The 22,030-nt window shown below is 39.8% G+C and overlaps 1 protein-coding gene across 2 annotated transcripts; it reads right to left on the reverse strand.

The window, feature by feature from the left end:
• Positions 1–8,637: 8,637 nt before the first annotated feature.
• ttc22 (tetratricopeptide repeat domain 22) lies at positions 8,638–15,904 on the reverse strand. Of its 2 annotated transcripts, XM_050054840.1 has the most exons (9): positions 15,864–15,904; positions 15,494–15,782; positions 13,870–14,170; positions 13,228–13,283; positions 12,106–12,221; positions 11,887–12,005; positions 10,843–11,004; positions 10,394–10,546; positions 8,638–10,317 (listed from the first exon to the last, which is right to left on the reverse strand). In XM_050054840.1, exons 2-9 carry the CDS (start codon positions 15,754–15,756, stop codon positions 9,781–9,783), a joined length of 1,707 nt encoding a protein of 568 aa, XP_049910797.1. In that variant the 5' UTR covers positions 15,757–15,782; positions 15,864–15,904; the 3' UTR covers positions 8,638–9,780. The 2 variants fall into 2 exon arrangements, with proteins under 2 accessions (XP_049910797.1, XP_049910796.1); XM_050054839.1 differs by having other exon boundaries at positions 15,494–15,891.
• Between the last annotated feature and the right edge of the window lie 6,126 nt (positions 15,905–22,030).

Genomic DNA, 22,030 nt, shown 5'->3' on the forward strand with positions numbered 1-22,030 from the left:
GCATGAGATATGCCCATTCAAAGTTTGCAATTTCAATCAGTTGCTATAGCGCCCCTCTCTGGCCAATTGATGTAATATTGCTTCATTCGCATCCTCCCATGACCCTCTATCACTGTGCCAAATTTCACATGGATTGACCAAGTCAGTGAGGAGAAAAACGTGGAACAGACACACCCAAACACACACACCCACAGACAGACAGAGTTTTCGTCATTATATAGTAAGATTATTACTCTGATGTTAAAATGGCACTACATTTTGTGAGGAGTGCATGAGCCTTTTTCACAGCAGACATTTTGAATTGTCACAGTAGCAAAAGCACAGGTGAAACAGATCACATTCACGATGGCTTAGTTCCATTAGGTGTCCTGGTAAGCTATTCCAGTTAGCCATCATGGACAATACCAAGGCCTCCCCTAAATGGAATGCAGCCATCATCAATATTCTGGAATACACCTGTGCTTCTGCTGTGGAAAAGGTCTAATATGACTTGTTTAGGATTAACCCTAAACTCAAAGTTTAGAACTTGGGACTTGAGTGCAAAGACTTGCGACTTACTCGTGACTTGCAAAACAATGACTTGGTCCCACCTCTGATACAAAGACAATTAGTTTGACATGTATAAAATAAAGTGACTTTGACAGAGCGCAAACCAGGTGGAGCTGGTCATTCTGACTGTCAGTATGAATGACGTATTACTAGGCTATGGACTCTGCAGTGTGAGTGACAAGAACGCCAATAAGCAGCGGGGAGTGCCTACAGGAGTTTTTTTGTACCCTCAGTTTTGTGAACGTCTTGATGGACGAGCTTTCTCATAAATACTGGCTACAAAGCTGTTCAGCAAATGTTAATTTATGATTATAGTCTTACAAATGGTGAACATAATCTGTATAGGCTTTTGCCTCGCTCTAGTGTGTAATATCTTGTGGTGTGTGACATCCAACAGTGAAGTAAATTATTGATTGTTGTCCAATCAAAATACCTGTCTGTCCACCAATCACCCCCTTGTGAGTGACCCACATTTTCCCTCTTCCAGTCATAGACAGAGTAGGAGTCGCCATGATATAAACACAGGTTTCACTGTAATTCTTACAGTGAAACCTGTGTTTATATCATGGCGACTCCTACTCTGTGTGTTTTAGATCTTTAGTTTTTAGATGTAAATACTGATGAATTCTTTCGTTACCAAAGTAGTACCAAACAGTAACTGGTAGTCCACAGAAATAACCTTTGTTTTTGTGGCAAGGTCAGTAAGACAGTTTTGCCCCTCATAAATCTCTTTGCTGATGAGGCTTAATTTTACCTTTAAAATGAAGACATCTGACTTTTCTTTTCAGTAAAATTAAAGATCAGTTTTGCTCCACATAAATCTCTTTGCAAAATCCCGCAAGCTTCCAACACATCAGAGTAAGCTTTCATTTTACCTTTAAAATGAAAATATTTACTTTTCTCATCAGCAAAATGAAAAATCTTACCTGATCAGCTGAAAGCCTTGCTGTCCCTCAGAAAGCTGTGAAAGAACACGTCATGTACGAGGAGTGGCATCTCATCCACACGAGCAGGTAAGCATTAACAATGCTGCAGAACCTGAACCTATGTGCAGAGAGGCAAACCAGTCAGACTCTAACTATCTGAAAAGTGAGAATGGCAGCACATGATTTTCATGGGTGTTCTTTTTCTTACCTTGCATGTAATTATGTTTGACTCATTGATGGGACTTTTGCAGATCCTTGCTTGTAGAGTAATACACTCCTTTGGATGGTTTCATGTGTTTTATGGTAGGAAAACATTTTTAAGAAACACAAGTTGAACCAAACACCAACTTTAGTTTCAGTGTAGCCTGTTTGACATTAAGATATTTCGGGAATGACGTTCAACATATAATATCACTGACTGAAGGCAGGTGTCCTCTGGTGATGTATGTGATGTTCCACCTGCATAAATATATATAAACTCCTGAAGAGCCAGAGATTTTTTTTAAAAGTATCACTTTGGTTTTTGTTCGGTAGATGTTTTTAGTTCTACATTACATATGAAATCAGACTTTTATAGGCGTCATATCTTGAGTCTATATTTCTGTCTCATGGCAATCCAGAAAGACAAGGCTACAGGAGGCGCAAATAGGTGAACAATTAGGCTTTTTTCACTATGAAAAAAATTTGTTGCACCTGGCAAGAATGTCCCATAAATAATATGTTTGTAAATGTAGTTCAACAACATAGCTTGCAAACAATGCAGCACTGTAAAATGTTGGCTCTTTTACAAGCAAATCTGATTTGAGGTGTGTGTGACTTTTATGTAATTTCCTATCATCTTGCAGCCATATTATGTTAGGGACTGTTCTTTACGAATCAGAGGAGGGGGGTGGCTGGGGTGTGGCTTCATTTCTTTTTTGACCCTCCTCAAAGATGTTTTATCTCCAGCCACCCTGAGTGACTGGTGGAAAATGCACAACCCTCCATCCACTGCAAATAAGTTGTTAGATTTTAAAACCTCCGACCCTTTGATGTTTGAAAGTTAAAAGTTAAAAGTTGTAGATGAAATCCTGGAGTTGAACAAAGCCTTGGTTTTTCTGCTTTCCACATGCACGCTAGTTAGTTCGCACAAATGTTTTTTTTGTTTTGTTTTGTTTTGCCCAAATTTTAAATTAGACATAGAATAAAGTGATTTTGGTAAAATATCACTAGGAGCTTATTCTTGTATTTATTTTTTCTGACAGAAGTGTTTGTCACACATGCTGTGTCCAAGGACTGTCAGAAATATGAAAATCCACCGAAAATTTTTGTTTTCACAGTCTGGCTGTGAAGAGATTTGGGTGATTTTTAAAGAAAGCATTTCTTCTTTTTTGTAATCATAAAAATAATAAATACAAATAAACACAAAATACAAGCATTTATCTTTGTATGCCCTTCTCATAAGCTTAAAAAAACACAGGTCCCTCCTTAGTGCTTTTAAAAAAATATTTGACATGCCTTCCCCTTTTTTTCACCACCCCCTTCCCCCCTAACAAGTAATGAACACTCCCTTAGTACAAAATGTGATCTAGTGACTGTGAGAGCCAAAGCACAGTCACACTTACTAAACCTTTCAGTGACCTCTGATGCCCTGCATTAAGCCAGTACAGTTTTTCATTTAATATTACACCTATCTCATGATCAATACAATGAACCTTTCATAAACCAGGTGACCTCTCAACGGTCTGTAGCTCCATCTGTTGGTCATCAGTGGTAAAGCATTAAAGTTCAAACTCAAAGAGAGGTAGTGTGACATAATTTAAACATGACTTTGCAGAAATAAGATTACTTGTGTAGGAAAGTAGTCATATGTCATTTAAACAGCCACTGTGGAAGTGTCAGTGAGACACCCTGACCACAGCCATTTCATTCAGTAATGCTCTTAAAAGTTGTGGCCATCTCATTTTATAGAATTTTATTGTATTTTCCATCATAAAGCAAGCTTAAAAGGGATATCAATCTGTGCTGTAACTCTGTAAGTGTAGGTCATTCTGTAGATCCAGCCTTTCCCGAAGTTGATAATAGAAGAATATACAGTTACATTAAAGACAACTTAATTATAGTACAACGCTGCTGATGTCTGTTAAAGTCACATATTTGCTCCATGTAAAGAAGAAAGATCGAGCTTTTGGGCTCTTCTTACTTAGCTCTCCATTAGTGGACTGACATTTACCCAGCATGCTCTGATTCCAAGGGGAAACAGCTTAAAATGGTTACATCTTTGTATATCAGTGCTTTAAAAAAAGGGTCCAAAAAGGACTGTATCTTCCCACACCTAACAAAAAGGAATTAGCTTTTACAGTGTACGATCACAACAGGGTCAGACCACAGATAATTGATATGAACTAAATCAAAGGTCTTTAACGAGACAGAGCAGACCAATTAGAAACCACAAAGCTCAGTATGAATTAGCCATTAACAGCCCCTGCTTGGCGCCTAAAACCAGCAGGAGGTGGGTTTCCAGGAGCTATCGTACTGGACCAGGCTGCATGTTGACAACGACAGTCGGTTGTTTCTTGCGATATTTTAACTCACGATGCATCTGACACCAGGAGCACCACATACAGAAACAGGAAGTCATGATATCCTTACAGATAGAACCCTGTGGAGAACCAAAGTATTGGTTAGGGTCTTTTACTGTGTTTCTCAGTTAATATTTAAAATTTACACACACACACACACTGTAGATGTACACTATACTCTGCATCAAAACATCATGTAAGAAGTCAGTGTGCATCAGTTTTACACGTATCATACCTTGATACCATATGCGTGTCGAATGCCAGTCCGTAGAGACAAGGCTGCAGGAGGCGCACACAGAGGGAGTCCACAGGCTGCTAATATGGCGGGGCTGAGTATGTCACATAATGGGAGACATCGGTTCTCTCCAAATTTCCCAGCAACCGAGCAGGCAAGACATGGGCAGCAAAAGAAACCATAGCAGCCTGAAAGACAAGTAGTTGGATGAAAAAAACAAATAAAGAATGAGGCCTTTTTACAAGTTCTCCACAAAATATGACATTATTTTGAATTAATATGATTGAAAGTTGTGGTTTTGATTCTTACAAGAACACTTGTCCTCACAACAGTCAAAGAGGCCCGAGTTCCAGGCTGTCATGGAGTGCGCCATTGGCTCTTGAACTGTACCACAGATGGAGAACAATCACCTGTTAACACAGAGATATCAGTGTATAAAAGTCTCCTCCTCTGGTTAGATGCTAAACCGCATTTTGTTTTCTCAGTACCTGTTCTCTGTGCAATCACAATTGAGTTGAATAATCTTACGGTGAAAAAAATCTGTGTAAAGTAATGTTGCAATTCACTTAAAAAAACATGTAATCTGATCAATCAATTCACAAATTATTGATTTCATGGAACATTACAGTCAGGTACTATATAAAGAAATTAGTTTGAAATGAAAATATGTTGTAACTTTATCCATTGACCTCTAGTTTGACTGCAGCAAACTAGGTGGTGCTGGTCATTCTCACGGTCTCACCCAGTTCCTGTGAACGAGGTGTGACTAAGCTACGGGCTCTGTTGTGAGAATGACAAGAATCAGGAAGTGCCTACAGGAATATTTTGTGTCAATGGCTTTGTGAACGCCTAGATGGACGAGCTTTCTTTCATATGTAAAAAGTCTGCAAAATATTGGAAACACGACAATATTGCCAACAACACTGTCTGGCAAAGATTTTGCACCAGCAACAGAGTTTTAGAATTTTAGTATTACATATATGTTGAATATCATCTACAGGCTTTTGCCTCACTTTAGTGTGTGATATCCAACAGGTATGTGAAGTTAATTATTGATTATTGTCCAATCAAAATACATTGACAGTGGCAACAGATGAACCTGGGGAGAAAGCTATCTTCTCGTACTACAGCGGGTGTTCCCAACACTCCCAAGGGTGTGTGAGCTTGTGTTTCAAATGACTGTACTGTACAGTGGCTGTCCACCAATAGGCGCCTTGAGAGTGACCCCAGTTTGCCCCTTTACACCAGAGTTGGAGCTGCCATGATATAAACACAGATTTTTTTATTTTTTTTTGTAAAAATCTAGCAATATGATTCAATTAGACAGCTTTTACTGTGTTTTTATATTTCAATACTGAAGTAACACAGTACCAACAGTAACTGGTACTTCTCAGAAATAACCATTGTTTTTGTGGCAAAGTCAGTATGACTTGTCAAAGACTGGTTCATGAGGCTTTGTTACAAAAAAAGTGTGAATCAACAATTTTGCTCCTCATAAATCTCTTTGCAAAATCCTGCAAGCTTCCAACACATCAGATTAAGCTTTCAACCTTAAAATCAAAGTATTTACTTTTCTCATCAGCAAAATGAAAAATCTTACCTGATTAGCTGAAAGCCTTGTTGTCACCTCAGAAGATGTGAAAGAATATGCCATGTATGAGGAGTGGCACCTCATGTACACTGGGCAAGTAAGCACAAACAATGCTGCAGAACCTGAACCTACGTGCAGAGAGGGTTAAAAACAACTTTGCACATTAAGAATAACATGCCCATTGTTTTTTTGTTGTTGACACAGGTGTAGCAAACCAGTCAGACAATAACTATGTAAAGAGAGGGACAATGGCAGTACATGATTTTCAGTCTTTTTCTTACCTTGCGTTTAATGATGTTTGAGTCACTGGTGGGACTTTTGCAATTCACTGGTTGTAGAATAATATTTTCCTTTACATGATAATTATGTTTCATAGTAGAAAAAAAATCTAAACAGAAGCTGAACCAAAAACTTACAGTAGTTTCAGCGCAGCCTGTTTAACGTTAAGATTTTTTCCTTTGGCACAGATTTCGAAAAAAAAGAAATATTATTTCACAACTTCTTTACCCTGAAGAAGAACTAGCTGTTACTTCACTTTTCATTATATTGATGAACAACTGATATTCCCAGAGGGGAACTTTGATACAGGGAGTTTCCTTTCATCTTACAGCCATCTTTGGTATAAAATGCGATGTTGTGATTGAAAGGGTTAAAGCATATTCACACCTATTAAAGCTTTCATTGACCCCTGGTGCCTTTTATTAAATCATTCCATTTTTTTAAAAAAAAAATTGAATTTCTCACCTATTGGATGATCAATATGATATGTAGCAGGGAGAAACTAGAGGTGCTTTCACATACAGTATTTTTTAAACACACCAAACTCAGTCCTCTTAGGGTGTTGTCACACTTGGTCCTTTTCAGCCCTCTAGGCAGACTCAGAGCTGTGACTCAGCATTTTTTGCGCAAATGTCAACACTCCGAGAGAACTCAGAACCCTCTGAAGCGAACCGAACTCGGTTAGCTTCAAGTCCATGATGCGGTTCACTTAACCTGTAGAGCGGTTGGAACCATGGCCACAGGTAATAACAGCATGACCAGTGGATGAGGAGTACTTTGGTCTGACGATGAAACAACTGTACTTTTCCAGATACGTCCAGAAATGAGGAAGACATCAAACAGCAACTGTCCACAAAGCACAGAAATGTTAAGGTTTTCCTCCAATTTTACCTTCATAACCGCACTGCAGTGCCACGTCAAAGTAAAAACAAAACTACATCAATATATATCTTATATAGGCTAGTGTGAACAGGAAGAGGACTGAGGCCCCATCAGAGCTGTAGTGGACCAGAAAGAGAACTGAGTCCTCTTTCATATGAACTGACAATGTGAATGCAAGAAGAACTGAGTCCCCTTTCTGTCAGTCCACTTATGGTGCGCTTTAAGAGGACTGAGTTCAGTTCATTTAAAAAGGACTAAATGTGAAAACACCCTGATATATAGTCATATATGGTCATTTTTAAAGAGACTGAACTCAGTCCTCTCAAAGTGCACCAAAAATTGGAGCAACAGAAAATGGACTCGGTTCTTTTTGTGTTCACATTGTCAGTTCATTTGAAAGAGGACTCAGTTCTCTTTCTGGTCCATTCCACTTCAACTCTGAACTTAATATTGGAGGAAAACCGTAGTGTTTCTGTGCTGTAGACTGTTGTCATTCGATGCATTCTGCATTCCACATCTGGAGACATGCAGTATCATTCAAACTCCTCCTCGTCCTGCCTCCTTGCAAGCGTTACAGACCAACATAGTTTGGTCTGTTTTTTCAACTGCCCCAGTGCAATAGCATGTAATCTAGAGGGCTAAACTCATTGGCAAAGAGCAAAGCGAATCTGGAGCGCTTTGTGTTCACAAGGCAGAGGATAAGTGAACCGTGCCGCAGACTTGAAGTGAACCCAGTTCGGTTCACTTCAGTGGCGTCTGAGTTCTCTTGGAGTGTTCACATATCCTCCTGAGACCCTGTGTCCTCATATGAAGACGTCACATTTTTGGTTTACTTGACCTTATACTTCATTCTCCTTAACTCAGACCTGTTTTCCTCGTTTGTGGACACATTTTTGTGTCATCAAGTAGTAGTGGGAGCACAATACGCTGATCTGTAAAAACAAGATGGCAACCATCTCTGCCAAGTCAGACTGCAGCTGATCCCGACACAAAAGTGGACAAGGTCCAACACCTGATCACATTTTATGGTAGAAACTTGTTTATTTATGATTAATAATGTTTATAGTTTGGTATGGCAACAAATTTGACCAATTTAAACAACAGTAACAAGCTGAGACGCTGTTAATTAGGAAGTACTTGTTTGAAGACATTGGGACTTTACTATTGTCTCATATGAAGACATTGGGACTTAATTATCGTTGACAATGTTTAGTTTTTTATACTTATCAGGTCCTACTGATCCCAAATAGCTAGGAGAAATTAAAAATATATACCAAACAAAAGTTCAGGTCTCAGGAGGATATACGCAAATAATGCTATGTCACTGCTCTGAGACCGTTTAGAGGGCTGAAAACGACCAAGTGTGAAAACAATGTAGGAGCCAGACACTATTTGGCCAGTCAAGGTGAGAGCACCTGAGCTGTTCAGAGGCTCATGGAGCACAGGTGTGGCAGCCTCATTCCTGCTCCCTGATCACTCCTCTGCACATGCTTCCTTAGTGAGTCAAACAAATTTTGTGTTTTAAGTAGAGTCATTTTAAGGTCATGTAGGAGTGCCAATGATTCTGAGGAACTGGATTTTTAAAACATTTAATTTTATTACAAAAATTTGATTTTTGCCAACAATTGATTTTTTCTTTTGTAAAGGGTCATTACAGCAGGAGTAGTGGCAGTGGCAATGTTTGAGTGTCTTTAATATTAAACTGTGGTTACACCATGACTAACCTGCTGTGTTCAATTCAGGTAAAGTGCTGGCTGCTGTTTACATCACATTGTTTATTTTAATAGTTGTTTGTGTTTTAGTAAACTGAGCATATTCCATTTATGGTTTTATCTTTAGTGCTGCAGCTGGTGTTGGCCCTCAGTCACGGGAGTTGAGCTGTGGTGATTTAAGGTTTGTGGTGGCATTGGTAGTTGTTTGGGTGTTTCTCGGTTGAGGTAACAGGGTTTGTCTTGTGTGTAGTTTCGGTTATTCACTGATGGTATACCTCTAGCTCACTGGCCTGCTGATTGGTGCGCCACACCCCTGCACCAAGACGCTTTGAATTTAAACTGCTTTTGTAAAATTGCTGTTGTGTAATAAAAGCCTGTTATGGCACTTTGACCCACAATGACTGTTGGCTTTGTTATTGAACTTCACCTGTACTTGTACAAAAGTTGAGGCAGGGGTCACACAAATTACAAAATGAGTAATCAAAAAAAAAAAAAGGTCTTTATTTATAGCTATAAACAGAACCTTTCACCAACCAGGCTACATCTTGATAGTCTGTAGCTCCATCTGTTGGTCATCAGCGGTAGAGCATTAAAATTCAAACACAAGGAGAGGTAGTGTGACATTATTTAAATATTACTTACAAGAAATAAGACTATTTATGTTGAAAACCACATTTCATTTATACAGCCACTGCAGAAGGGCCAATGAGGGCCAATCCTGACCATAGCCATTTCATTATATAGACATCCAACCACTCGCTCTTCAATTCAGTAATTTTCCACTGTGAACAAGCTTAAAATGAATATCCCTCTGTGCTGTAACACTGTAAGTATAGGTTACTCTGTACATCCAGTCTTTCCAGAAGTTATAAGAAGAATCACAGCTTTGAAATAAACCATTAAATTAAAGACAGCTTAATTATAGCGCACATGCAGCCGCTGTTCATTTTCATCTGTGAAATGCTGTCAAGAAGTTCATTAATTACTGCATGTCTGGTCTGGTTAGGTCATGTGCCTGTATGTCTATTAAAGTCACATACTGGCTTCATGCAAAGAGGAAAGACCGAGGCTTTGGTTTCTTCTTATGCAGTTGTTTAGGCACTATTGTCTCCAGTAGCCTCCTCACTAGGTCCAGTCTGCCTGTTCTGATCAGAGCTCTGGATAACTCTGTGACCTCTGCTGTGTGAGTCCTGTACAGACACCTCAGCTCAGACTTAACAAAGTCCTGGGGGTACCTCTCCTCTGCCTTTTGCACACATAACTCCAGCTGGGTGATGGCAAGGCTTGGGTCAGGGCCTTCCTGCATGAACAGAGTCAAGAGCGCCTGTAGGAGGCAGCGCAGGGCTGTGGTGTCTGTGCTCCCTGGTTTCTCCAACTCCATAGCACGTTTGAAGCAGTCTGCAGCGTTCTGCTCCTCGCCCTTCAGCAGGAGGCAGCGTCCTCGGAGCACGTGGAGGTCAGGCAAGCTGTCACCCAGATGAAACTGTAGGGCGTGGGACAGACTCACCAACGCACTGTTCACTGACGCCTCATCCACCAAAAGACTCTCCTGGAGTGCATCTACACCCATGTAGTAGTACACCTAAAGGGAGAGACATGAATCTGTAAACCCACGTTACTGTAAAAAAAAATTGCGTATTAGTTGTTTGTGCTATTACCTGTGCCATCTCCAGGTGTGTCCGCAGACATGGACGTACACTAAGAACCTTATCCAAGTCTTTTCTTGCCTCAGTTAGCCTCTGTCGGTCTGGGATTCCACCTTCACCATGTTTTGCCTTCTCCAGGTCCCTGACGTAGAGCATCATATTGATCTAAAAGAAAAACATATATAAATACTTGTACACCTTTTTATGAACATCCTATTTTATTAATCTTATAAAAATCATCACCTTATGCAATGTGTAAAATTTCAATTTAACCATATAAACTGATTATAAATACATAGCTCATTAGAAACATTAGATCCAACGGCACAAATACGTGAATTTGGTGGCTTTTTCAGCCAGTTTCAATTCATGCAAATTCTCAAGCATTAAAGGGATTTCACATGGTAATTGACTGAGCTTTGCCAGCTTGGTTTTGGCATCAACTTCATTGGCTGCAGTACCTTGGCACGGGTGCAGTAAGCCTGCCAGTTGAGCTCTGGGTCTGGGAGCACGTTCAGGGCCATGTTGCAGATTCCTGTGGCCATCTCATGTTTGCCCAGTAGAAAGAAGACCTTTGCCAAAAGGTTTAGGGTGAATGCATCACCACTAGCCAAGTTTATAGCCTGAGGATACAGACAGTTACACTGTATGTTATGGCGAAAATATATAAATTACATATATTGAAGATGTCACATAAATTAAAGCAGTTCTTACTGCGAGCATGAGATGTGGTAACTCCCAAATCACACAAACAAACAGCTAAGTTCATTTTAGCTGAGGGACTCAACATGTAGATTGAGACATTGGGTATTTTACATAGTAATTTTTTGTGCTGCTACATCTGTACAAGAATTAATGACACAATGTTACATTAACACACAGGACTAATAAGTCTGGCCTCACTATGCAGTAGTGTATAAGTAGGTGCACAGCAGTGAGCTAAAGACATTTAATAAAGGTTGAAGACAGGAGTCTGCAGGTTGAAGTGTGAAACTGTAAAAAGAGTATTGGCAAAAACATCAAGCATTCGAAGACTGTGACTAATGATCAGAAAAATTAATTATTTAAAGCTGGATTGTAGGACTTTTTCATGTAAATGAATGTCTGTTACATCCAACACCTTGCCAAACAACTTCACATAATGCTGATTAAGCCTGTTGGCGCCAGAAAAGCTCTCTGTGTTTGTCAGTATGCCGCCATTGTGGTGTCTGGGGCAACTTTCCTGCGCCAGTGCACCAGAATTGTTGCACTTTATGTCAACAAGCCAGAGCTAAAGGGCAAAGAAAGGGCATAAGCTATGGCCGAAAATCCTAAAAAGCATCCAAAAAAAAGTTTCTGGAGTGGATGCTCCAGATAAAATAGAAACGCAGCGTTCAGAGGAAGGATTAAAGCCAAAAAAGACTTGTGTTTGTGTAATTACTCCACTGCCAGACAGGGGAGACAAAAGTTTTTTTCCTAGCTTGATGGTATTTTTTTGAGAGATCTAAATATGTGGGTTAACTTACAGTTCCAAAGCAGGATAGGGGATCGGAGGCTGAGTAGCCACAGTCATGTATAGACATGGGCACAGTGGAGAACTCTTCCTTCCTCTCTAACATGATGCCGACATAACACCAGGCCAGAGCTGTGGAGGGAGATCATAATCAGAGTTTTTACCTGGTTCTTATAAGCTGCACTGCTCTAATGCATCTGAGAGGAGCAGCTTTATTCATATAGAGACATACCTTTGTGTTGTTTTTTTTCTGATTCTAGTGTTTCATTGAGAAGCCTCAGTCCCTTATTGTAGTGAGAGAGTCTGGAGTATTCAGAGTCATCTTTGGTCTTCACTATGTCATCCAGTCTGGAGGGAGAAAATGAGTTAGTAAAATGCATACATTAAAGGTCCAGTGTGTAGGATTTAGGGGGGTATATTGGCAGAAATAAAGTAAAATATAAGTGTGTTTTTAGAGTGTATAATCACCTGAAAATAAGAATTATGTTTTTGTTCCCTTAGAATGAGTCATTTATATCTATGTAGGGAGTGGGTTGTTAATCACCATGTTGCACCGCCATGTTTTTAAAGTAGCCTATGAAGGACAAACCAAACGCCCCAGATAAAGGCATTTGCCTTTTTGCAATGGCCACCATAGTTAGCAGCCCCTCTGTGATAAGAGCATCAGAAAAACACTGATTTTTTTTAATATGATACTACTTTATTCAGTGTGTTTTCACTTTAAATCACTGGGTCAATTTGTTTAGGAGAGGAAATGACCTCTGTGGATAAATTGTCTCCCTGTAAAAACCTCCTGAACATCCTGATCTTAAGTTTTCATAGAAGAATAGAAGAAAGGCATGCACATATAACAGGTGCTAAGCTAGCAGCCCACCTCCGACATGCCAAACAGCATTGAAAAAACACTGATTTGTAACATGAAACTGCTTTATTCAGTGTTTTTATTGGCTTAAATCACCAGATGTGTTTGTTTTGGAGAGGAAGAGACCTCTGCGAATAATTCGGCTCATGGTAAACACCCCCTGTGTGTCTGGGTCAGAAATAAGGTGAGCACACATTAAGTTATCAGAGAAAATAGGTGATTTGACATTAGCAGGTGCTGCTGCAGTGGCCGAGCTGCGACCTACTGAACAGTGTGGGAGAGTCACTGATTTGTAATTTGAAACAGCTCAATTTAGTGTTTTTAATGGTTTTATCCATCTGGCATGTTTGTTTTGGAGAGGAAGAGGAAGGAGCAGAAGTTTCAGTTGGTTGCAATCTGCAGTCCCCACCACTGCCACTAAATCCCCTTAAATCCAACACACTGCTCCTTTGAGTGGTGTAGCGGTTATCTTCTTATGATTTTGTTTTGTACCTTATATAGATGGTTGCCATTTTAAAATACCAGCTTCGTTTTTCCTCTGTTGGTATCTGAAAAACAACAAATTTTGTTAATAATAGACTAGACATTAATTGTGCAGTCATAAATATTGAAGTCTTCAGATCGTTTAGGCATTGTTTGATTGCTATTCCACCCAAGTGAACAAAGTGTTGCACTTGTCTTGAATGACTGAAAGCAAACTAAGGACTCTGTGCTGTGCCAGATTTGTAATTTGAAGAGTAGAATTGGCATTACTTGATTTGGGGGAAATACATGGTTCATATCCAGGTCACTGTGAGCTTCATATTCATAAATCCTCTGAGCACAGTCACATCCATTAATGTTAGTAAAGGTTTGCAGGTGAAATGAGTAATAGAAGAAATATTAATTAAAACATATCTGAGGATCGGCAACATAAATACAAATCAATGAATAGCAGGTGGGTATCTGAGGATTGCCAACATAAATACCAATTACTGAAATGCTGGAACATTATGAGTCACAGAATGATGCTTGTGGTCTTGTTACATAACCAGTCATTGTTTCAGTGCTCCTCCTTACATTCACATGTTAATCCCAGGCTTTTACAAAAACATTAACAGATATACTCTGAGTATTACTGCTTGTGTATCTCACCAGCTGACCCCCGTAGTCCAGGGCTCTGTTGTAAAGTGTCAACGCTGCTGTCAGTCTGTCTCTCAGGTCTTCCTCACTGTCCAGCTCCACATCGTAGGGATAAACATAAGCTTGCTCAGCCAGGCAGCGAGCCGCCAGGATCCTGGCCTCTTCCTGAGAATCCTCTCCACCGTCCAACCCCATGAGATGGGACACTTTCTCCACACACTCCCCTGCATCAAACTCTCTGCTCAGCTTGTCGTACACGTAGCCCAGGTTGGCCCAGGCGTTGAGGTTACCAGGGTCTTCCTTACAAATGCTTCTGAAAGGTGCAGAGACACAGAGAGAGTGGAGTTAGAAAAACGTCCCTCTGTAAAGGTCTTGAATATTGGAATTGATTTTGAAATATTCCATGATGTTTCATTTCTACTTTGACAAAAATAAGAGTAGAGTTCAATGAAATTTTGAAAAGATTTTCATGGTCCCCAGAGGATGAACCCTACTGATTTTGGTGATCCCTTGATTTTTTTTCTCTAGCACAAGAATTAGGCGCTAGACATTTTTGTCTTTATTGAGATGTTTTAATAACTACTGAAAATCTGGCACAAACATTCATGTCCTTGCCAGGATGAACTGTGATCTACCATACTTTGGTTTATGACTAAACACCTGCAAAACTACATTCCCATCAGCCCCAGGTCCTTCTTTATGTTTAGTGTTAGTAAGTAAACATTAGCATGCTAACATGCCTAAGATGGTGAACATGCTAAACATTACCTGCTAAAACATTAGCATGTTAGCATTGTCATTGCAAGCATGTTATCATGCTGACATTAGCATTCAGCTCAGAGCCCCGCTGTGCCAAAGTACAGCCTCACAGAGCTGCTAGCATGACTGTAGTCTCTTGGTGTCCTGGTACAGTATGAACTTTCCTCAGGAATAAGGAAATTGGTGTTACTGAAATAAGATAAAACTTCAAGTGTCACAGCAGAGAGGAAGTACATGATAAAATGCAAAGTTAAGGTAAAGAAAGTAAAATCCAACTTAAATAGTATCATACAAGCCTACTTTACTGACATCTGTAAAATATTATCAGAGAAAAAGAGAAGTATTCTAATATGCAAGCTACAAAAAGTAAATATGAAAGACTAATGGTTATCGGAGGGCAATTACATTACATAATTACTACAACATTCCACTTAATTATGAGTGTAATTGGCTAGGAGGTTACATCTTGTTTCAGCAGGGAGCAGAAGTCTTACTGGATCAACTAATAGTTTTGTTGATCTTGTTGATTTTACTTGTTTAAGTCAAATATGCCAAATGTGTGTGCGCTCATGTTAACATATGTTTGTTATTTTGCAACCTCCATTTGTGGCCCAGCCATTAACAGTCTGTCAACTAGTGTATAAGATGACTGTGGATTTATAGTCTTGATTTTTTTTAATTTTTTTTTTACTATAGTTGGTAGAATGTCATGTGCTGCTTTTTCTATGCTTTTTGGTGTTTGTTGGTTAGCTTTTAACACACATTACTAGTCAAGCTCTCTTGTGAAACCATGCAAAAACAGTCTCAAAACGAGGCCTCTCCCTTAGTGAATATTTGGAATATTCTCCCTTTTACAAAAATGACAGCGTATCATCACCTGAAAATTTCCTCAGCTGTGTCTAAATGTTCCAGGTGAAAAGCCAGCAGACCCAGCAGATTTCGGACAGCGTACTGTAGATACCCAGCTTCGGCCTCCAGCTCGCCTCGCAGGCTCTCCTGCTTTAGGTAAGTGTCCCTGAGTCTCAGCTTCACAGGTCCAACGGGATCACAGTTGAGGTTGAGGTCCAGGTGGAAATGGCCAGGGATGTAGTCCATGTCCTCCATGAGAGACTCGATGTCCTTTGTGCCGTCTGCCTCCATGGCCTCCTCCTCCTCCACCTGCTATTCTAAAAAAGACAAGAAGTATAGTGCTGTACTGAAAGAGTTTTTTAAGTATTTTGACCTAAGATACTGAACAAGAAAAATACCTCGTCCTGCTCAGCCGACAGTTAAATCTACTGTGTTCAACACCCACATGCAGACAGGTCGAACAGGTTAGGCTTGGGAGTGACTAGGGAGTGGAATAGCTAGTGTTAAGGGGAGATAGTGTATAACTATAGATACATATGTTTCCCACACACTTTTTTGTATCAACTCTCACTTTTGATTCTCATCCATAAATACACAAATCTTAGTCATCATCTCTTTTTATTTTTTTTTTCTTTCTAAAAAGGGAGATTGTGTCATTTGTTTTTTTCATGTTGCTGTTTTTTCCATACTTGGCTCTTTAACAGAAACACCAACTGACATTCCTTCAAGTCTTTTCTGACAGGATGATATTATTTATGTCTCTTCCATTTTGTAAACATAGTTTTTAAGTCTTGTTTTGGAGGATGTTTCAGTCAGCCCCCCTCTTCCCCCTGCCCTGTGTCAGCTAACAGAAGAATGTGAACCATCAGGATCAGTGTGAGTGGGAAAACACTGAAGGGAACTCAGTGAAACTTTATTTTACATAACCTTTAATTTCAATAAAATTTGCATGCAGCTGTATGATGAGCTGTTGACAGAAACTCTAAAACGCCTGAAGGCATTATGCAGATATAGCCTGTAAACATTTAACAAAAGCAAACATTAACTGTAAAACCTTGTGATCTTGCAGGTTACAATACTATCTTAGAAAATCAGACAAACACATGATAAGCATATTTTTGTTTTAAAATGATTTTGCATACAAATCCAAACTCTTCCACCAGAGGGTAAACTCGCATCATGATGAACCAGTGGAACAAAGAGGAGAGGGTGTTAAGTGTTTTAAACCCCGCTATCACATGCGATGTCTCAATGGGCTTCACAGGCCCACATCAAAAGTGGTTCCCAAGCAAATGAAAGCTCTCTAACAAGACAGGGAAGAAGCCCACAGAGCCTCAGCACACAAGAGACCATTGGAGAGATAATTCAAAGAGAGATCAGCCCTGCTCTGACAGCTGGGGAGCAATAACACCCGCAGGTGGGAGCAAATCAATTACAAACAAAGTCCAGGAGGATTATAGTAAGTGCAACTTAGATGTAATAAGACCAATATAAAACATGCTCAGAGGGGTAGTCCCAGGAAGTACTGTTAGTCAGTATTCAAAGATTCAAAGAATGAATTGTCATCAGATAAAAATGTCACGAGCATATTTGCATACAATTAAAAACTTGCACCCTGGCAGCTCTCCAATCAGCATATACACAGTTATCAGTCGTACTTTCACACACACACACACACACACACACACACACACACACACACACACACACACACACACACACACACACTTAAATTAAATATGTAAAACTGAAAGATTTCCTCAAGACATGTTTAAGAAATTGAAAAATACTCAGATTTGACTGATAGTTTGTGTCTCATATGTTCTCTTTTCCCACCAGAAAGCCTTGTCTCTCAAAAATCCAGAATATGTGCCAACATTTTTTACATCAAAAGCTAAAGGAACCGTGTGTAAGATTTAGGGTGATTTACGTAATGGCATCTAGCTGTGAGGACTGCAGATTGCAACCAGCTGAACCTTCTGCCGGTTAGAATTCCTTCAGTGAGCTTTGTTCAGGTTTTGTCCGGGAGCTGAATTATCTACAGAGGTCTCCTAATCTCCAAAACAAACTGACCCATTGATTTAAACCGGTAAAAACACTGAATTCAACAGATTTACTTTAAAATAAATCTGTGTTTTTCCATTGCCCTTTTCATGGAGGGGCTGTGAACTACTATGGCTGATGCAAAAATGCCAAAAAACGTGAATGGCCCCATCTAGAGCCAGTGTTTGGTTTAGCCGTTCTGGGCTACTGGAGAAACATGGCAGTACAGCATGGAGATCTCTGTAGACAAGGACCTGCTCCCTGTGTAGATATAAACGACTCATTCTAAGGTACGAAAACACAACAATTCTTTTTTTCAGGTGATTATACAGTAAACTAAAGAAAACATACTTATCTTGTGTTCAATAGTTAAAAGCCCAGTGTGGGTAAGGGGAATATATCGGCAGAAATGGGGTATGATATAATGTCTCCTGCATCACTGAAAAGTCCATTCTTAGCGTGTGTGCACATTGAAGGTTTCAAGTTTCCATTGTGTTAGTAGCATACTGGGCCGTGAATGACTTCCAAACTAGCTATGATGTCACAAATCCCTGTTCATTTGTACTAGTCTTAAGCTGATAGTTAAGGTGAGCACATGGAAACTTTCCCTTTTCAGCAGATAAATGCGTGTCTGTCAAAACCAGCACATGCATCATTCTGCACAAACATCAACATGAAATACCAATAAGGAAAACTCATTTTTGAGAGGAGGGGGACTTTAAACATCTGATGGCTGTTCATCACAGTCCAGAGTTTGACAGGGGGTACAGTTTGGAGGGACAGGGGCAGGATGATGTTAGATTAATCAGACAGTTACTCAGAGATAGAGGAGGCCCAGTTTTTTTTTCGAACAGTTCAATGGAAAACAGCAGTCCTGTCTGAAAAGGAAGAAGTCTGCACGAACGGTTCACAGCTGGAAGCACTAGATCATCTGCCCACAGGTTAATGAGAGAAGTACTTCTAATACCAAGTACGCTGGTTCTTGATGTGGTCAGAAACTGAATCACCTGGGGCAAAACCCACAGAAATATTGAAAGAGCATGCAAACCCACACACACATGCCTCACTTGGGTATGAACAGAGCTGATACACCTAGGCAGAGTTGCATAAATGTGTATTTAGTACAGCCTCGTCGTGGGCAGCCTTTTCCATTTGTACTATGTGGGTGTACAGAAATCTGAAAATTTTCTCCTCTCGACAACCGTTGCCATGGTGGCCATCGTGGATACCAGGCTGATTGCATGGTAACATAATGATTACAGATGCTTGTTTGTGTGGCTGTGCGCCCTCCCAGCCAAAAACAGAATTTAAACAGCATTTTGCTTAAAAAGGCTCCAGTTTAGCTGATATTACATCCCAGATGCCAAGTAGCAAAACAAAGGTATTATGGGAAAGATGTTGACCCCTAATAATCCCTGCAGCCTTTGCAACACTCCCTGTAAAGTGGGATTAGGATATGTGTTCCAAATACTGATAAAGGTCCTTTTAGCTTTCAAACTAACCCCTTGGTAACCTACTTTTGGTGTCTGTCTTAATTCCTGGCACAAAAGGAGAACGTGTAACTGATGAAGAATAATATACAAAGAGTCAGGGATGAGAATGGAAAAGTTACCTGGTATATCATGAACAGAAAGAGTAAAAGCAAAGATGGCAACCCAAACATCAAAGATCTCTGAAATCCTTCTCTGCAGAGACTTTACATTTACATTGACAGGAGCATAGCCAGGAAATTTGGGGCCCCTCACGAGATGTGACACCAAATACAAAAGGATCAGAGGATCACAGGAAAGCCTTATTAATCTAGACTTTATACCTTCTCTCTAAACTGAGCTCCCCCCAGTTATTAATGCCTTTGATACACCTTCACTATTTTGTCTGGTCCAAGGCGGTATTAAAAATGGAGGGATTTAAGATTAAGTATAAATTATATTGTATGTTCTCCATCTGAAACTGGAGCCTCACTCTGGTAGTCTCGGCAGCTCTCCTGCCGTATCAGAAAGAGACAGCCCTAATCCACTTCAGATCCTGAATCCTGCTTTTACAATATTGTTATTTAATGCACATGTCCACCCTCCTCCTCCCCCTCTTTTTATTGCTCCCCCTTCATCACTTACTCTCCTGAGGCCCACTTGCACGTGTAATTAGTGCTTATAGTTGAAACTCCTCTCTCTGCCTTTCCAAGCCACCTCATCACCGTTGACTACAACTGTATTTCCATTCTGAGTCAGCCTCTCTCTGGCACCCTGAGTGAGTGTTCGCAGCAAAAAGCAACTCTTCAGCTCTCCAGAGGCCTTCTCCGACTGCAGATTACACAAGTCAAAGTCTCTTTGCACTGTCTCTTTGTGTTATAGACATATACGGTAGCACTGGACATTTTCAGGAAGCCTTAGCAGAGCAAACTTACCGACAATGATGACTAATGGAGTTCTTTTCGTGATTTGTTTCATGTCTTTTTCACACAGTAAAACTGGGATGTTTAAAGACCTTGTTAGCCATCTGTCTTTGTTACTTAGCATTTGTGGGTAAAACAATCTTCAGATATAGATTTAATGGCACGTTTTAAAACGCTTTCTCTCCTCAGCTATAATTAAAATGTCAGGGGGGAAAAAATACCTCACACCATATTGACTTTTCTGACAACATTTAAATCTCTGTTGCCCCAAACCGTTGCCAGTGCAACACGTCAGCCCACCAGTCGCATAACTGTGAGCTTTTAACCTGATGTGTTATGGCAGCTACAGAGCTCATGGTTTCACATGAGGAGGTCCAGGCCTGTTGAGGAAACATTTGCCTGGACTGAGACTGTGCAGCCTGGGAGAACGTTGTCATGAAGAGACACAGTGTGCGTGTGCGTGTGTGTGTGTGTGTGTGTGTGAAAGAGAGTAATGTGATAGTCTTTAGTAACACAGACATCTGTCATACTTTATTACACTGATTAGACTCTTCATCCATCCCACCCCACAGGGACTGTGCTGCATCTAAACAGATTTGCAATGAAATGATCTGAAATCAACTTAGAGTTTTCTGATTCTGAAAAAATTGGCAACTAAACAAGCCAGTCCAGTGTTATCGCATTGTCCTGCTGCTTTTGTGTATCTTAGGAAGATGCTTGAGATCCTGCCTGTTCTTGACCAGGTAACGTTACCATCTGAAAAACACACACGGGAAGCAAAAAAGCGTCTTCTCTCTTCACAATTAGCCATTCCCCCCCCATAGAACCACTCCACATTAAATCTGATTATTTTTTACCTGCAGTTTGGTTTACAATATATGGTTCAGTTTATAGTATATACTAACTTCTGCCAACCACGGCGAAAATCAGGAAAGGTGCAACATGTTTTCCCACACTCTGGGCATTTGGCATTGTGAATGTGCAGCTATCCCTACATAGCGGCCTCTGGAGTCAAGGAAATTTAAAACACAATTTAAAAACTAGCCTGACTTTATAGCCTACATCTACCTAAATACTACACTTAAGTACAATTTTGAGGTAGTTGGACTTTAGCTGAGCAATTCCTTTCTCTGCCACTTCATACTTTTACTACATTTTAGAAGGAAATATTGCACTTGTTACTCAACTACATTTATTTAATCAGTTTATTCACTGGAGCAACAACGATTAATAGATAATCAGTTAGTTGTGAACTGTTAAATTAATTTGGTAATCAGCTGGGATAGGCTCATGCCCTCCCATGACCCCTAACAGGAGACTCAGTTACGGAATATGAATGAATTAATGAGTAATTGGAGTAAATTTTCAAAAGACAAAAAAAAATTCTGAATTTTGTGATTCCAGCTTCTCAAAGGTGAATATTTTCTGGTTTCTTTAATCCTCCATGACAGTAAACTGAATCTGAATCTTGTGTTGTGAACAAAATAAGACATTTGCGGACGTCATCTTGAGCTTTGGGAAACACTGATCAACATTTTTCACCATTGTCTGAAACTTTATAGACCCAACAACTCATGGATTAATTGAGAAAATCATCTTCAGATTAAGTGACAATGAGATGTCATCGTTAGTTGCAGCCCCATTTACTTTACAGCTTCAGATCATCAATACGAAGTATAATTAACAAATCAAATTATTGTGTTATGAAGCTATGAAGTAATACATTTAGCTCCATCTTTTTTCTTTTTTAAAAAAAAAAGATTTTTTTTTTTGGCCTTTAATTGATAGGACAGACAGGGGGAGAAAGAGAGGGAGTGACATGCAGCAAAGGGCCACAGGCTGGAGTCGAACCCGGAACCTGGAGCCTGCTCCACCACCAAGCCACTGACGCCCCCATTTAGCTCCATCTTTAGCAACTTCAACATTAAAATGACACATACTTTAATCTATCAATAATTATGATCTAATATTGTAACATACATTATTCTGAAATGGGCTAGTATTTTTATAACCACTTGAGTACTTTTACTTGGTAAGTATAGTTTGATGATAATCAGGCGTATTTTACTTTAGCGACTTAAAACCTTGAATTCAGGACTTTTACTTGTAACAGAATATTTCTACACTGTG

Source organism: Epinephelus moara, chromosome 10 (assembly GCF_006386435.1).
Source record: "Epinephelus moara isolate mb chromosome 10, YSFRI_EMoa_1.0, whole genome shotgun sequence".
NCBI lineage: Eukaryota > Metazoa > Chordata > Actinopteri > Perciformes > Serranidae > Epinephelus > Epinephelus moara.